Source organism: Vipera berus (genome assembly GCF_964194415.1).
Source record: "Vipera berus genome assembly, chromosome: 8".
Taxonomy (NCBI): Eukaryota; Metazoa; Chordata; class Lepidosauria; order Squamata; family Viperidae; genus Vipera; species Vipera berus.
The window spans coordinates 4,956,986-4,973,709 of NC_138211.1; the positions used below are offsets into that span (position 1 = coordinate 4,956,986).

The 16,724-nt window shown below is 47.4% G+C and overlaps 1 protein-coding gene across 1 annotated transcript in view; it reads left to right on the forward strand.

Annotated features, from left to right (window-relative positions):
- NCAPD3 (non-SMC condensin II complex subunit D3) overlaps positions 1 to 15,349 on the forward strand; it is a gene marked incomplete at its 5' end in the record, with an annotated part of 39,995 nt that extends 24,646 nt beyond the window's left edge. The window contains 14 exons of the mRNA XM_081333367.1: positions 51 to 158; positions 1,534 to 1,772; positions 2,120 to 2,199; positions 4,336 to 4,473; positions 5,706 to 5,839; positions 7,864 to 8,063; positions 8,326 to 8,436; positions 9,240 to 9,416; positions 10,515 to 10,666; positions 10,989 to 11,116; positions 11,956 to 12,033; positions 13,203 to 13,271; positions 13,372 to 13,432; positions 14,294 to 15,349. Of these exons, the coding sequence (XP_081189493.1) occupies positions 51 to 158; positions 1,534 to 1,772; positions 2,120 to 2,199; positions 4,336 to 4,473; positions 5,706 to 5,839; positions 7,864 to 8,063; positions 8,326 to 8,436; positions 9,240 to 9,416; positions 10,515 to 10,666; positions 10,989 to 11,116; positions 11,956 to 12,033; positions 13,203 to 13,271; positions 13,372 to 13,432; positions 14,294 to 14,402 (1,784 nt within the window). The 3' untranslated portion in view covers positions 14,403 to 15,349. The remainder of the gene's footprint in view (positions 1 to 50; positions 159 to 1,533; positions 1,773 to 2,119; positions 2,200 to 4,335; positions 4,474 to 5,705; positions 5,840 to 7,863; positions 8,064 to 8,325; positions 8,437 to 9,239; positions 9,417 to 10,514; positions 10,667 to 10,988; positions 11,117 to 11,955; positions 12,034 to 13,202; positions 13,272 to 13,371; positions 13,433 to 14,293) is intronic.
- Between the last annotated feature and the right edge of the window lie 1,375 nt (positions 15,350 to 16,724).

A 16,724-nucleotide genomic window follows, 5' to 3' on the forward strand; every position in this document is an offset into this window, starting at 1 on the left:
GTTGTCCCCTACGCGAAAGTCCTTTTCTATTGGTGTGTATTGTTTTCTAGTGTCCAGCCCTGCGGAGAATCAGGATCTCCCAGCATCTCAACCATTGTCCCAGTTCCGAGGGTCCGTGATGCCTTCCACTGTCAGAGCCCATGCTTTCATTACTCTGGGTAGGACACCTAGGCGGCGGTGTGTGTGTGGGGGGGAAGAGGGGAGAAGTCTTGCCATGTGGCCTTTCTTTTCCCTAACATCCCTTGACATAGCATGTTTGCATATTTCAAAATTGCATGCTCTGTGTTTCTATTTCGGCCATGATGAAATGAAGACAGACAGCAAGAAAATAGGAATAGACATTCCGGATTTGGTGTGTCTTTTTTCTCTTCTCTTCTCTTCTCTTCTCTTCTCTTCTCTTCTCTTCTCTTCTCTTCTCTTCTCTTCTCTTCTTCCCTTCCCTTCCCTTCTCGCAAATTTAGCTGAACTAATGATTTCTTATCCCTCCCAAAATGTGAAGTAATAGTCTCCTGTGAGTTCCTATGCCACCTTAGGCCCAAAAACTTGCTAGGTGACTTTGAGCCAATGACTGGGAGATTGGGAATTCTAGTCCCTCCTTAGAAGGGACGCGGTGGCTCAGTGGGTTAGGACGCTGAGCTTGTCGATCAGAAGGTCGGCAGTTTGGCGGGTCGAAGCCCGAGTGCCGCGTAGCAGAGTGAGCGCCTGTTACTCGTCCCAGCTTCTGCCAACCTAGCAGTTCGAAAGCACGTCAAAATGCAAGTAGAAAAATAGGGACCATTACGGTGGGAAGGTAACAGCGTTCCGTGCGCCTTTGGCGTCTAGTCATGCCGGCCACATGACCACGGAGACGTCCTCGGACAAGCGCTGGCTCTTCGGCTTTGAAACGGAGATGAGCACCAGTCCCTAGAGTCGGAAATGACTAGCGCGCATGTGCGGGGGAACCTTTACCTTTACCTTTTACCTAGTCCCTCCTTAGGCATGAAAGGTGGCTGGGTGACTTTGGGGCAAACACCAAGAGATAGGGAATTCTAGTTCTGCCTTAGATATGAAATCTAGCTGGGTGTTATGAGGCCATCACCCCCTCTTTCTCTCTCTCTCTGTCACACACACACAGAGTTGTTGTAAGTAAAATAGGAGGAGGAAGGAATATTAGGTATGTATGGGAAGGATTTAATGACTGCCTCCCTCTTTTTGGAGGGAGACGAAACAGAGTTCTCACAAGAAAGCCCTCAAAGGTTTTTTTTTCTACAATAGCAAAGCCTTGCCAAAGGCACTCCGAAGCAAATAGTCCCCGAGGTTTCAAAATCCAGCGATATGAAGTGACCAAGGGAACATTAGTGGCCCAAGAGCCGTAGCCTTCACAATCAAACTGGACCCTGATTGTCCAGATCTGTTCCGTGGTTCTCCATTTCCAGTAACCCGTTTCTGTTTCGTTTCTGTTTTGTTTTTCCCCCTGTCTGCTTTTCTCTCCCTGCCGTTCCCAGATCAGAAAAAACCTCAACCACCTTTCTTCTGCTGTTTCCTTTACGACAGGGAAGCTTTGCCTGCAGCACGAGGACCTGGCAAAGAAGTGCATCGCGGCCTTGGCTCGGGAGCTCGAGGTGTCCAAGGACGTGGCCGTCCGCAACAACGTGGTGATTGTGATGTGCGATCTGTGCGTCCGCTACACCACCATGGTGGACAGGTATATTCCCGACATTGCCATATGCCTGAAGGATCCGGAGCCGTTCATACGGAAGCAGACGCTCATCCTTCTCACGAATCTCCTGCAGGTGAGAAAAGCTGAAAGCCTGTCGGGAAGGAATTGGGCTTTTTCATTGTCTAGGCCGGGCGTGCTCAAGCTTTCAGGAAAAGGTAGCGCAGGGTGCAAACCTTTTCATTAGGGACAAAAACGTGGGATTCACCTTTCCTGGCACGGACTCGGGACGATCGTTGTCCAGCTCATCGAAAGATCCCATCCTTGAAAAGCCTAAAAGGAACTGCAAAAAAAAAGGGGGGGGGGAGATGCGGGGGTTTGGGGAAACGTTTGCAGGTTTGAGCAAATGTATATTTTTTAGGGAGACGGCATCCATGTTTGCTATCCGAAGGGCTAATTGTTGTGCTGTTTTGGTTTGATTAGGAAGAATTTGTGAAGTGGAAAGGCTGTCTCTTCTTCAGATTTGTCAGCGTTTTGGTGGATCCCAATCCAGAAATTGCCAGGTAAGGTTTCAAAATAGCAGTAGCAAGACAGTATAGGTCTTCATTTTTTTTCCTTTTTTCTTTCTTTCTTGAATTCTCTCAAGTCTTGCATGCATTAGGGTGCTAGAGAAAGCAGAGATTCTCTTATTAAATCAAGTCATATATCTATTACAGTCATAAACAAGCATAATTCCTTCCTTCCTTCCTTCCTTCCTTCCTTCCTTCCTTCCTTCCTTCCTTCCTTCCTCCTCTCCTCTCCTCTCCTCTCCTCTCCTCTCCTCTCCTCTCCTCTCCTCTCCTCTCCTCTCCTTTCCAACAGGAATTCTTAAGGCTTCTCCTCTAGAGTGATTAGCGAGACTGGGAACAGCTTTTAAGAAGTAAACAATTTTTAAAAACGATGGCAAACAAAGCGAGGCAACTAACTCTTGCTTTCTCCCCAATGCCTGAATTTAGGGCAACGTTGCCCCATATCTTTCCAGCAGAGGGAAGTACAGCATTATATTTGTTGGTTAGTCTTTGCTTGGCTGAAATCTAGTTTAGACAGGGTGTGTGTGTGTGTGTGTGTGTGTGTTTGCTTAAAAAGCAGGAGGTGTTGATACCTGCTGCTTTATTTATGCTCGGGATTGTTGTTTAAACAAACACTAGGCAACTACCGGTAGGGCTTTTGTGTAAACTTGCATAAAAAGTACAGCTAAACACAATGGTTCCGGAGTCTGTGCAGGATTATTTGGAGAGAGAGGAAAAGAATGCATTTTCCACCGTGGCAATTTGCCACGGTTTTTAAAAGAATCCCCAGTGGAAATGCAGAGAGCTGTTTATTCCTTAAGGGCATGTCCGGCTGGCATTTCCTATCCCATCCTGGGCAGATTAGAACTTGCGTATCTTAGTTTCTCAGGCTGATTTCAAGGCTTGCTCACTATTGATTGACTTGATTTGATTTGCATTTCGCTTACATTCAGGAGCAAGCCTCAGCCCTGAGCTACAAATATTCCCTCCTCCTGGCTCTGAATGTATGGTGACCCTGGCTCATAGCTTTGGCCTAATGCTCTAATTCCCCACCAGGTTAATCATGGCTGAGATATCTAGGGTCGGTATATGCCCTAGCTTTAATTGGATCCAAGCAGTCCTTGACTTACACACTTTTCATCTAGTGACCGTTCAAATTTACAGCGCCCCTGGAGAAAAGTAACTTAACGACGGGTTTTCCACTTTGATCGCACGGTCGTGTGATCAAAATTCAGACACTTAGCAACTGACTCTGTATCTATGACTGTCGTGTGTCGTCCCAGGGTCAGGTGATCCCCTTTTGTCAACCCGACAAGCAGTGAGTGTCAAGGGGCAGACCAGGTTCACTCAACAACTGGCTGGCTAACTTAACAAATTGCGACGAATCCCTTTAGGTCGTTGCAAGAAAGGTCGTAAAATGGGGCGAGAGTCACTTCCCAAGCGTCTGGCGTAGGGGCAGAAATCTGGGGCTCAATTGTGGTCGTCAGTCAAGGACTGCCTGTGTTAACATTTCGCCCAGTGGGATTTCATTTTCCAACTTTCCTACTTGGTTTCGCGTTTCCTCTTGGAAATTCGCCCTCATCACTTTGGAAGTCTTGTTTAGGTAATTCAGTTACGTAGCAAATGAACTTCTCCTCTGAGGAATTATCTGTGTTTTATGTAAAAACTACCCAACGGCAAATGGAAATATTTTTTCAATAAAGGTCTGCATATTGGGCTGGGAAAAGGGGAAATATTCATTTTCTTTCTTTCTTTCTTTCTTTCTTTCTTTCTTTCTTTCTTTCTTTCTTTCTTTCTTTCTTTCTTTCTTTCTTTCTTTCTTTCTTTTTTTTAAAAAAAAACCCTAAATAGCGAGGTTCTGAGTTTAGACTCAAGGCAAGCAGACTTGTTCTTAATAAGATTTAGTTATTGCGAGTGACTAGTTAATTATCTCAAACATGGTAATTACTGACGGTGTTTACTGTTCTATAGTTATTTCTCCCTTTAATTATCTTGGATTATAATTAGAAGGAAAATTGTAGGATGAGCCCTGAAAGCTTTGCTAAAGAGTTCTGGGAGAGGGAAGGGCACCCAAATAGGCTGGATGGTTCTCCAAGCGTGACGATTTTAAGCTTCCTTCAGTGCTGCTGTTTTCTTGGCCTCCTTCCCCAGCTTTGTCAGGTTCTGCTTGGTGCACCTCTTGCTCAAGAGGAATCCGGCCATGTTTTCTCAGCACTTCATCGAATGCATCTTCCATTTCAACGGCTACGAGAGGCACGAGAAGTACAACAAGTTCCCCCAGAGTGAAAGGTCCGTCAGTATGGTTGATTTGTATCCTGGCTTTATTTCTTTTACGAGTCACTCGAGGTGGTGAACACAGCTTTCCTCTCCCTACTTTCCTCACAACAACAACCCTGCCAAGTGGGTTGGGCAGAGGCAGAGTGACTGGTCCAAAATCACCCAGTGAATTTTCGTGGCTATGGCAAAATTAGAACTCACAGTCTCCTGGTGAATGGCCCAAACTCAGCCAACCAGCTTTTATAGCTAAGGCAGGACTAGAACTCACAGTCTCCTGGTGATTGGCCCGAATTCAGCCAACCAGCTTTCATAGCTAAGGCAGGACTAGAACTCACCGTCTCCTGGTGATTGGCCCAAAGTCAGCCAACCAGCTTTCATAGCTAGGGCAGGACTAGAACTCACAGTCTCCTGATGATTGGCCAGAAATCAGCCAACCAGCTTTCATAGCGAAGGCAGGACTAGAACTCATAGTCTCCTGATGATTGCCCTGAAATTGGCCAATCAGCTTTCATAGCGAAGGCAGGACTAGAACTCACCGTCTCCTGGTGATTGGCCCAAAGTCAGCCAACCAGCTTTCATAGCTAAGGCAGGACTAGAACTCACCGTCTCCTGGTGATTGGCCGAAAGTCACCCAGCCAGCTTTGGTGCCTAAGGGAGGACTAGAGCTCCCCGTCTCCCACTTTCTAACCTGGCATCTTAATCATCTCCTAGACCAACCTGGCTTGAAGCCCACTTAGTTGCTAGGAAGAGAAGAGGGGAATCAGTGTGGAGCCTCCAAGAGAAGATAAGACCTGGAGACAGATGAGAAGACTGGGAAGGAGACCTGTCCTCTTTCTAGAGAAGAGGACTTTTGAGGTAGCTCAGGGATTCACAGTCGCCAGGCTTGGGCCTTGGAACGGTGAGCCTCAGGCTACTCTCTTAAGAACTGCTGGGGCCAGGATGAAACCTTCAGCTGAACTGAACTGAAACTTAAGCCCACATCGAATATGCTTCCCTCCCTATACATTTAATCCTCCTCCTCCCCTGCCGTCCTACGAACAATTACTAGGGGTGGCTGCTTGGGAGTAACTGGGCCGGGGAGAGCCTTGGGCGCAGGTGTCAAGCTGCCAGGGGCATTTCCCCCACGACTCCACCTTAACCAACCTCGGGGGCCTCTTTCCGACCACGAGCAGCTGCGGGGAGTGAGCTCCCCGGGTGGGTATGTCAACTCCACTCCCCGCCTGGATTTTCTTCTCTCGCAACAGGGAGAAGAGCCTTTTTTCCCTGAAGGGCCGAGCCAACAAAGAGGCCCGGGGGCAGATCTACAAATTCCTCCTGGAGCACTTCACCGACGAGCAGCGATTCAACATCACCTCCAAAATTAGCCAGAACGTCTTGGGTACGGCTGAAGCTTCCGAGGGTTGGAACCCAAAGAGAAGCCGTGTAAAAAAATAAAAGAGGGGCTTTCCAACAGCTGACCTGCTCTGCGGATGGGAAGTGCGCCTAGCTGCGGCTTTTCGGACTTGGCGCCAAGGAAGAGCTGGGAGATTCATCCTCAGCGGCTGAGAAGCTCCTAAGCTGATCTCGTGGCTGGTAGCGCTTAGACCAGGGGTAGGCAACCTTGGCTCTTTTAGGACTCGTGGACTTCAACTCCCAAAATTCCTAAGCCACCTCAGCTGGCTCAGGAATTCTGGGAGTTGAAGTCCACGAGTCCTAAAAGAGCCAAGGTTGCCTACCCCTGGCTTAGAGTTATACACCACTTGATAGCGCTTTACAGCAGGGCTCTTCAACCTCGGCCACTTTAAGACTTGTGGACTTCAACTCCCAGAATTCCTCAGCTAGCTGTGCTGGCTGAGGAATTCTGGGAAGTTGAAGTCCACAAGTCTTAAAGTGGCCAAGGTTGAGGACCCTTGCTTTACAACACTCTCTCAGCAGTTTACAGAGTCGGCATATTTGCTCCCAACAGCCTGGATCCTCATTTTTACCAACCTCGGAAGAGGATGTAAGGCTGAGTCAAATTTGAGCCCTGTCGGGATCGAAACACTCGACTGTGGGCAGAGTCAGCCTGCAAGGCTGCGTTCTAAGTTCTGCACCCCCAGGGCTCTTCGTATGTAAGAGCGAGGCCACCCAAAGCATTTGGTTCCTTGAAACGGAGTTGTAAATTTGTACAGGTTTCCTCCCTGAGTCAAAATACAAGTAGTCCTCGAATTGTGGCCATTCCATTCACCACCCTTTGAACTTACAATGTGCTTCCCACCACCACCGTGAAAAGGTCCTTGCAACCTAATTCCAAAGTTTCTGATCACTGCTATCACGGTCACGCCTTTAGCGTGCTTGGTAACCAGCCTGAATTTGTATGGCCATTTATAGCACTCGGCAGTCACACGATTGCAATTGAGGACATCTTTGCCAAAATAAACAAAAAACAAAACAACCCACCCCATTGTTTTTACTTCCAATTTTGGGCAAAAATGCCCCATAGTAAACAATGGTTCACGACCGCTGCGTTCGTTTAATAAACCACCGCCAAAAAAAAAAGACTGTAAAATTTGGTCGATCCCATGGGTGACCTCATGGACGTAAGGTGACCTTACAGTCATAAGTTGAGGAGTAGCTGCACACGCAGCCTGATTGATTTGGGCACCCTGCGTGCGAGTCTTAAGGCCAGCTTTGCTAAATGAAATCACTGGGCCATTTGTTTGAAACACCAGAGGTCAGTCCCTGATGGTGGTTGCCTCGTTCTCCTGTCTGAATGGCCCGTTCTCTGTAATAACATCCTAAAAGGAGAGTAGTTTCCTGCTGTAACATGTGGTGTCCTCTCAAAGATGACTTTTCAGGAGGCAACTGGACTTTCTTGTGTTTCTTTGAAGACGTTTCACTTCTCATCCAAGAAGTTTCTTCAGCTCTGACTGGATGGTGGTGAATGGAAGGGCCACTCCTGAAGGCAGCGAAGTCCATGTCTTGGACAGAGAGGACTGCTGGCTTGAAAGAGAGGTCAAAGAGTCCATCTAGGTCAAAACTGGACAGCCCTCTCTCAACAGAGACTGGGGGTTGGGGTGGGGAGGGGCGGAGACATGACATCATCTATCTTCAGTCCTTTTTGCAGTTCCAAGAAGGCTCCACACCCCCATTTGCACTACTCAGGTGACCCTGAGGACACAGACAAACCTCCAAGTGGCCTCAATGACTCTCTAAAAGAAGGCAAATGACCAGCTGTCTGCAAGGAGTATAAATCCCTCCATTTCCCCACCATCCAGTCAGAACCTGAAGAAGCTTCTGGGATGAGAAGCGAAACGTCTTCAAAGGAAAACTAGAAAGTCCAGTTGCCTCCTGAAAAAAAGCACCTTTGGGGCAACCAGGTTCTGTACAATGGATAATCTTCATAGACATTTGGTGTTCTCCTTTCTCCAAACTTGGTTATAGCCTGCTTTGTGGACGGGGTCCTCCCTCTCAATATGGAAGCCAGCCAGCTGCTCTCAGATACCTTTGAGATCTTGAGCTGCAAGGAGATCAAACTCTCGGCCATGAGATCCAGACCAGAAGACGACATCCAACCGGAAGAAGATGAATTGGCCATGGCCAATGCCGTCATGCAGGTGGCTCAGAAAAAGCTGATTTCACAAGTGAGTCTCACCTGGAGTAGGTTGTTCCTTTTGCTTGCTCCAGAGCAAAATGATTGACAGTTGCTTTCACTGGGAAGAGACGCCTCCCTTCCCATCTTGCTCGCAGTGCCACAAGTCACCACTCCTGGAAACGATCTCAAACAATCCCAAAGTTGATCCCTTCTCTGCGAGGGCTTTCCTTGTTCTCTGCTCTCTCCATTGCTTGGCATGGGCAGCCCTCCTCGCCTAAACGTCATCTCTTTGCGTTCAATCCGAACTCTAGGTTCAAAAGAAGAATTTCATCGAAAATGTCATTCCCATCATCACTTCGCTGAAGACCTTGTTGGAGCAAAATAAACTCCCGGCCTTGAGGGACCTCATGAACTACCTCCGGGTAATCTTTCTTAGCTGGGATATTCCATTAAAATTTTGAGTCGGGGGTGGTGGTGGGGGCAGCATGTTCCTGAAGCTCGTGGGGAATATTGCTATCCCATCTGGAGGGTTTGCGGTAGTGGGACATTTTCATGCTCCACCATGGAAGCCAAGCGTGGAGGTAGTCAATCTTGATTTAGCTAAGACAATACTGGTGGCGCAGCGGTTAGAATGCAGTATTGCAGGCTAATCCTGCCAACTGCCAGCAGTTCGATCCTGACCGGCTCAAGGTTGACTCAGCCTTCCATCCTTCCGAGGTCGGTAAAATGAGGACCCAGATTGTTGGGGGGAAGATGCTGACTATAAACCGCTTAAAGAGGCATATAAGTCTTAAGTGCTATGGCCATTGCTAAAGGGGCTTTCAACTTTGGCAACTTGGAAGATGTGTGAATTTCAAGTCCCAGAATTCCCTACTCACCTCACAGGGTTGTTGCTGTGGGGAAAATAGAAGGAAGAAGGAGTCTTAGATATATTCGCCACCTTGAATCGTTCATAAAAATGTTGAAGACAGGATAATAAATAAATTAACTCAAATCCACCTAGAAAACCCAGCCATCAAAATTCCTTCCAGCCGTCTCCAGCCAGTGGTGGGATTCAAACATGTGAACAACCGGTTCTCTGCGTGGATACCACTTCCGGAAGTCCATTCTGGGCCTGGGCAACAAAAAATTAGCTACCGGTTCTGCCGAACTGGTGCGAACCGGCTGAATCCCACCACCGTCTCCCAACCTTTTTGCTTTTATTTTGCTTTGCTTTTTGCTCCAGGGGGTGATGCAAGACTATCGCAACGAGATCAAGGAATTCTTTGCCATGGACAAGCAGCTGGCGGCTGAGCTGGAGTACGATATGAAGAAGTATGAGGAGCAGCTGGAGAGGGAGGCGGAGCAAGGCCAGGAGCTGAGGGTGGATGACGAAGGCTGCGACACGTTGATGGCCAGGCCGGTACTGATCTGCCCTTCGGGTGTGGTCAAGTCCCATCAAGCTGCTTCTGAAGCCATTCAAGCTGGGCTGCTTAAAAGCAGATTTCTCCATGGAGTGGAGAGGGGCAATAGGTCGTTAGCCTTCAACTTACCGCCACAGTTGAGCCCACATTTTCTGTCGCTAAGAGAGACAGTGGTTAAGGGGGTTTTGCCCCGTTTTGCAACATTCCTTGCCACAGTTTCTTAAGGGTGTATCACTGCAGTTCTTAAGTTAGTAACACAGCTGTTAAGTGAATCTACCTTGTAAGTGTCCCAGAGTTACCTGAAGTAAGATGAGCGGCCAGGAAATGTTATAAACAAACAAAGATGGCTTCATTCTGCAGAGATGTGGTTGAGATAAGAGTAGAGTAGAGTAGAAGAGCAGAAGATCGGCAGTTTGGCGGGTCGAGTCCCGAGTGCTGTGTAGCAGAGTGAGCGCCTGTTACTCGTCCCAGCTTCTGCCAACCTAGCAGTTTGAAAGCACGTAAAAATGCAACTAGAAAAATAGGGACCGCTACGGTGGGAAGGGAACAGCATTCCATGCGCCTTTGGCGTCTAGTCATGCCGGCCACATGACCACGGAGACGTCCTCGGACAAGCGCTGGCTCTTCGGCTTTGAAACAGAGATGAGCACCGGCCCCTAGAGTCGGAAACGAGTAGCACACGTGTGCGGGGGAACCTTTCCCTTTCCCTTTTAGAGTAGAATAGAATAGAATAGAATAGAATAGAATAGAATAGAATAGAATAGAATAGAATAGAATAGAATAGAATAGAATAGAAGCTAGAAGGGACCTTGGAGGTCTTCTAGTCCAGCCCCCTGCTCAAGCAGCAGAACCTATACCATTTCAGACAAATGGCTGTCCAGTCTCTTCTTAAAAACCTCCAGTATTGGAGCATTCACAACTTCTGGAGGCAAGTCGTTGCATTGAATAATTGTTCTCACTGTCAGAAAATTTCTTCTTAGTTCCAGGTTGCTTCTTTCCTTGATGAGTTTCCATCCGTTGCTTCCTGCCCTGCCCTCGGGTGCTTTGCTGCCGCAATGGTTCTTTAGCCCCCTTCTGTTTTCTCCTTTAAATAACAGCCCTCTACCTTGGAGAGGACTGCTCATCCTCGGAATCAGATGGACGAGGCCTCCCCACTTACCCAAAGCAATTCTCCACCTCTGCGATCTCCTCTCTCGGCCCTTGCTGTGTATACAGTGCCTGGGCCAGAAGCCACAAAGTCCAGACCCAGGTACGCTTCTGGATCTCTTCCCTCCCTTTTCAGCACATGTTGCATGAATATGTCCTTATCTGTTTTAAACCAGGGCTCCCCAAGCCCCGGGCCGTGGCGCGTTTGGAACTGGGCCGCACAAGTGGCTGGCTGGCACAGCTGTGCATGCAGACACCGGCTGGTTCCCCTCTCCCCCCGCCCCACTGGGTCTCCAAGCCATAAAGGTTGGGGATGGCTATTTTAACCATGGTTTTATATATTTCCAGCACTCATCAGGGGGATGTTTAAAGCTCCCAGAGCTGGGATGAAAACACCAGCCCTGAGCTGTTTGTTCTCCTTGTAGGAATTTGTCCCTGACTACTTTCGCCATCCTCAACTCTGCTAAGAAAGCCGTGGAGGCCATTACCACAAAGCGCAGCAGGAGCATGGGGATCGGGCTTGAGTCTCTGGGCAGCAGACAAAGCGATAAAGGTAGGCTGCTCCCCATCCAGTTTGGTCTAAGTGGAATTTTCCTCCAAAGGGATTTTCCCATGTATTTAACCAAGAAACATAGATGGGGCAGCCTAGAAAAGTCAGTGCCCTCCTAACCATACCCAAGCACTCCAAATTTGTTGGCAATGTCCATTTTCTTGTATGAGTTCATGGTGACCTAACCCTAACCCTAGGTGGAATTTTCCTCCAATGGGATTTTCCCATGTATTTTACCAGGAAACATAGATAGGGCAGCCTAGAAAAGTCAGTGTCCTCCTAACCATACCCAAGCACTCCAAGTTTGTTGGCGATGTCCATTTTGCTCTATGAATTCATGGTGACTGAACCCTAACCCTCTAGGGGTTAAGGCACCAGGCTAGAAAGTGGGAGATGGGGAGTTCTAGTCCTGACTTAGCCCTGAAAGTCAGCTGGGTGACTTTGAACTAATCACCAGGAGGCAGTGAATTGTAGTCCCACCTTAGACAGGAAAGCCAGTTTGGTGACTTTGAACCAATCGCCGGGAGAGAGCAAGTTTTATTCCCCCCCCCACTTAGACACAAAAACCAGCCGAGTGACTTTGGACCAGTCACTTTCCCTCAGCTGAACCTACGTCTCAGGGGTGCTTTTGTGGGGAAAATAGGGGGAGGAAGATGCATTGCATATGTTTCCCACATTGACTTATTTGTGAAAATAATAAAGGCGGGATACAATAAATATCAAATAAATCGCTTGTAGAAAGCTAGGGGGCATGGCTAACACCTTTGGTCCAGTTGTGCCTGACTGCAGGTATTATCTGTGGCTAACATTGTCCTTCTCTTTTTTTTCCCCTTCCTTCTTAGCTTCCTTTTGCAGCCTAAACCGACCGTCTTCCGTAACTAACAGACCCCTCGAAGGCCGTGCCATCAGTACTCCTGAACGTAAGTGTCTTAAAAAAAAGACCTATTTTTGTTTGAAAGTCTCCTTGCTTGCAGGAAGGGCAGCTGGACTGCTCCAGAGAGAATCTTAGTTTGAGTGTTGCCTTCCAAATCCACATACCAATGTCTTGATGCCAGCAGTTCGAGAAAAGGACAAGCAAGGTAGATATTGCCAGTCCCATGCAAGGACACCGGAATGGAATAGGGTAGGGTAGGGTAGGGTAGGGTAGGGTAGGGTAGGGTAGGGTAGGGTAGAATAGAATAGAATAGAATAGAATAGAATAGAATAGAATAGAATAGAATAGAATAGAATAGAATAGAATAGAATAGAATAGAATAGAATAGAATAGAATAGAATAGAATAGAATAGAATAGAAAATATGGAATGGAATGGAATTGGAAGGGACCTTGGAGGTCTTCTAGTCCAGCCCTTGCTCAAGCAGGAGAACCTATACCGTCTCAGATAGGTGAATGTCTAGTCTCCTCTTGAAAATCTCCAGTGATGGAGCGCCCACGATTTCTGGAGGCAAGAGGTTCCACTGGTTAATTGTCCTCACTGTCAGGAAGTTTCTCCTCAATTCCAGGTTGCTTCTCTCTTTGATCAGTTTCCAAAAGGCACCACTGGGTGCTTTTTCAATTGGCATTGCATATAGTCACCCTTTGGAGACGCACAATTCTTGGCGTTTTCAAGAATGCATTTTAAAATGCTTACTTGGCACCCAAGTTGACTTCTCTTCAGGTATCCCAAAGCAGTTCATACCGTAGCTGTAGTAACTGAAAGTGGATCTGAACCTGCAGAACCCCTGCGGATGGAGACTGCAGTGCTGAGGTCCCTGCATCTTCAAGTTCTGATGGCACCGAAGAGGAGTTTGCATTTTTGAACATTCAGAGGCTGATGGTGGTGCTCACAGCCACGTGCAGCAAATAACTCAAAGTGCCAAACGTATCTACCGTATTTTCCTTCTTCCATTTGCCCCATAACAGCGACCCTGTGAGGTGGGTTGGGCTGAGAGAGACTGACTGGTACCCCCACCCCCACCCCCTTTACTATTAGCTGGTTAAGTGACATTTGTTGGTGAAAAGGCCAGGTATAAATGTAATAAATGTAATGTAAATAAATACCAAATTTCCCATCAGCTTGCACAAAAGATTGTGCGTTTTGGTTTTTCCAGAATCCATTAACAACGTGACCTTTGGAGCCGGAGTCAGCCAAATTACCTTGAACCTGACACCATCTTCCTGTAAAGGCAAGTGGAGTCCTGCTTGGTTACTGTATTTTTTGAAAAACTAAGTCTGGAAGAGGCAACCTCGCTAACAACGCCTCTTCTCTTCCTTCTGCAGTCAAAAAGGAATCGGAAGCTGCACCGGGGCAGATAATTTGCTTGACATCCCCAGATAAAATGTGAGTATAAATGGAACTGTACGTGTCTTTTTGCCCTGCCCTTCTTCCCCCATGATCGGGGTGGGTGGGTAATTTAACCTTTGGGGCACCAGAGACCGGTTCCGTGGAGAGAGGTTTTTCCACAGACTGGAAGTAGCGTGGTTTTGTGTGCTGCCTGCATCCCACGGATGGGGCTTTGCTTGTTTGCGCGGACCGGTTTCTGGGTTAGGGTTTAGGGACCCCTGATATAAGCAATATCTACCCAAATTTATTGTCACCCTTTGAACACTGCTTGTTAAGTGTAGGAAAAATCGGGAAGTCCAGGCTGTTCAAACGAACACAGGTTTCTTGCATGCTAAAGCTCTCTACAAGAATCGGAAGTACTAAACCAGAATTCCTGAGCCAGCCATGCTGAGGAGAAAGGGAGAGGTTTCCAAGCTGAGCCGTGCTGGCTGAGGAATTCTGCGAGTTGAAGTCCACGCGTCATAAAAGAGCCAAGGTTGCCTACCCCTGGCATAGGCCTAGGCCGATTTATGACTGGTGGACTTCAACTCCCAGAATTCCTGAGCCAGCCATGCTGAGGAGAAAGGGAGAGGTTTCCAAGCTGAGCCGTGCTGGCTGAGGAATTCTGGGAGTTAAAGTCCACGCGTCATAAAAGAGCCAAGGTTGCCTACCCCTGTACTAAACGGTCAAAGGAAATGGGTGGTACATAAGACCCCTTTCCCCATCTCTTAATTCTTATTACCCCAATTTTATATTTCTTTTAACAATGTGGTCATCTTATGCTCCCTAGTTTTAGAGTATAATCAATCTCTGCTGGATCTCCTGGACGTTTTGTTTGGTTTTTTTTGTTTTTTACTTCTTTTCTGCTTTCTCTTGTAGATTACCCCAGCCTCCACAATGGAGGGTGAATTCTCCAAGAAGAAGCAGTCCATCAAGTATAGGGCTGAGGAGATCCAGTCGTAAAACTTCCCGACAACCAACAAAATGACTGTTTTCTTCCCAACAAAGGCTGTGTCTTGCCTACAAGCAGAATCATGTTTTTAGATCATCCTTCACATCATCTGCACCTTTCTGGAAGATCATTGACCGATGATGCCTCCTAACTCTTCTTTTTATTCTTCCTGTGTCGAGCTTGCTTGCTGGCTTTTATAATCGGTGTGCTCTGAATAATCTGTTAAGCACTGCAACTGGAAGTAACTAATTGCTGCGTGGGTGGAGTTTGTTTGATCCATGGATATCATCTGAAGTAATTGTGTTGATTGGGGTCAGTGAAGCTATAGGTCTGGGACTTGCTCTGGCTATTGACGGGTGATGTTCTAAGTCAGGGGTCTTCAGACTTGGCCCTTTCGTGACTTGTGGACTTCAACTGCCTCAGCGTGCCTGGCTGAGGAATTCTGGGAGTTGAAGTCCACAAGTCATAAAAGGGCCAAGTTTGAAGACCCCTGTCCTAAGCCTTTCCATCAGCCAACATCTAGCACTAAGCTTCATCTACATACTCATTTTGCATCTCGAAGGATGGTGAATAAGGTCAGATGGAAGAAAGACATAGTTCCATATGTCAGCGTCTGTGGTCTAGGCCACACAAAAACAGGGATAAGCTAGGGGTGGGGGGATGAGTCTCCTGGAAGAATTGCATGTTCAAATTGCATACTGTCATTCCCATGAAAATGATTGTGTGGCCCAAAATGAGAGAGGGCTATTGCAGCCTCATAATCTCGCTGAAACTGAATCCATGCTTTCTCCTGCTGGGAAAAGGATGTTTGGGTGTCCCTAGAGCAGGGGTCTTCAAACCTGGCAACTTTAAGGCTTGTTGTCTTCAACTCCCAGAATTCCTCAGCCAGCCAGGGCTTGCTGAGGAATTCTGGGAGTTGAAGTCCAGAAGCCTTAAAGTTGCCAAGTTTAAAAGACCCTTGCCCTAGAGCAGAGGTAGGCAACCTTGGCTCTTTTATGACTCGTGGACTTCAACTCCCAGAATTCCTGAGCCAGCATGCTGGCTCAGGAATTCTGGGAGTTGAAGTCCACGAGTCATAAAAGAGCCAAAGTTGCCTACCTCTGCCCTAGACCATCACTGTCTACTGAGAAAGCCTTTGAGGAGTTGAATCAAACAGATTCCGGGGCGGGGGTGGGGAGGACTGTGTGGTAAAGACCACTTAGCTTAAACCAGGAGTCTTCAAACTTGGTAATGTGGATTTCAACTCCCAGAATTCCCCAACCAGCAATTCTGGGAGTTGAAGTCCACAATTCTTAAAAGTTGCCAAGTTTGGAGACCCCTGATTAAGCCGTCATCACATGTGAGGGACTGTATGAGTATACCTAACCCTGATGTGAAGATTATTAGGTTCATACCATATTCCTAATTTTATTCTATGTGCAATAAATACTTTTACAAATTCCAAATGCCGCCACTTGCTTTGAGTCAAAACCTCATGTCTCCTTTCACTCTTTGGCCAATCTCATTGGGAAAAAGCCTTAAGGTCCAACAGGAAACGCTTGTCCAAGGGGCCCAATGAATTTATGAGCAGGGTTTGAGAAATGTTTTCATTTACAGGGGGTTTGATTGGAAGGTAAGGGTTCCAGACATTGTGTGGTGGTCTGAGACATGTTTTTGGATGGATGGAGATCCAAGCACTCTATAAATATTAGATTTTTTTTCCCCTATCACTGACCCACAAGTGGTCTCCATTTTTTTTTAATCAGCTGAGTTGATTGATGGTTGAGGCAGGATTGTGTTGTGATTCAGCGTCAGCCTGTGATACCGGCAGCCGAGTCTGATGATTCTGAAGAGAAGGAGGAGGAGGAGGGGTTTGAAGAGCCTTTGGTGTCAGAGGGAGGCTCTGATGCACTGCAGGACTCTCAGCCTGGCCCCTCCCATCATGTTCCTCATCAGACTCAGCCGTGTGAGCACGAGGTGTTGGACGTAGATGATTCACAGCTGGATCTATTCAGGGACACTAGGAGCAGGAGGCAATCCAGCAGAGTAGAACAGAGAAAGGCAATGAGGCAACTCGGTGAGAGGAGGAGAAGGCAATGAGAAGCCACGCCTTGGGACTGCTGATAAAAGGGGAAGGTGTGGGAGGTGCTAGTTGCTGAAGGCAACTGTTTGAAGATCTGCTAGAGTCCTGGTCTGTTATTCCTGTTTAACTCTTGTTTGAACTTTTGATTTCTTTGTAAATAAATTTGGTTGGTTTTTCCCAGCCTGTTGACTATAAAAACGGGTTGTCCCTGCCATTCAAACAGGGGTGGTTGTAGGTTGGAACAGAACAGACTGACTGGCCGGCTTGTCCTCTGAGCTTGACATCATGAGCTGAGA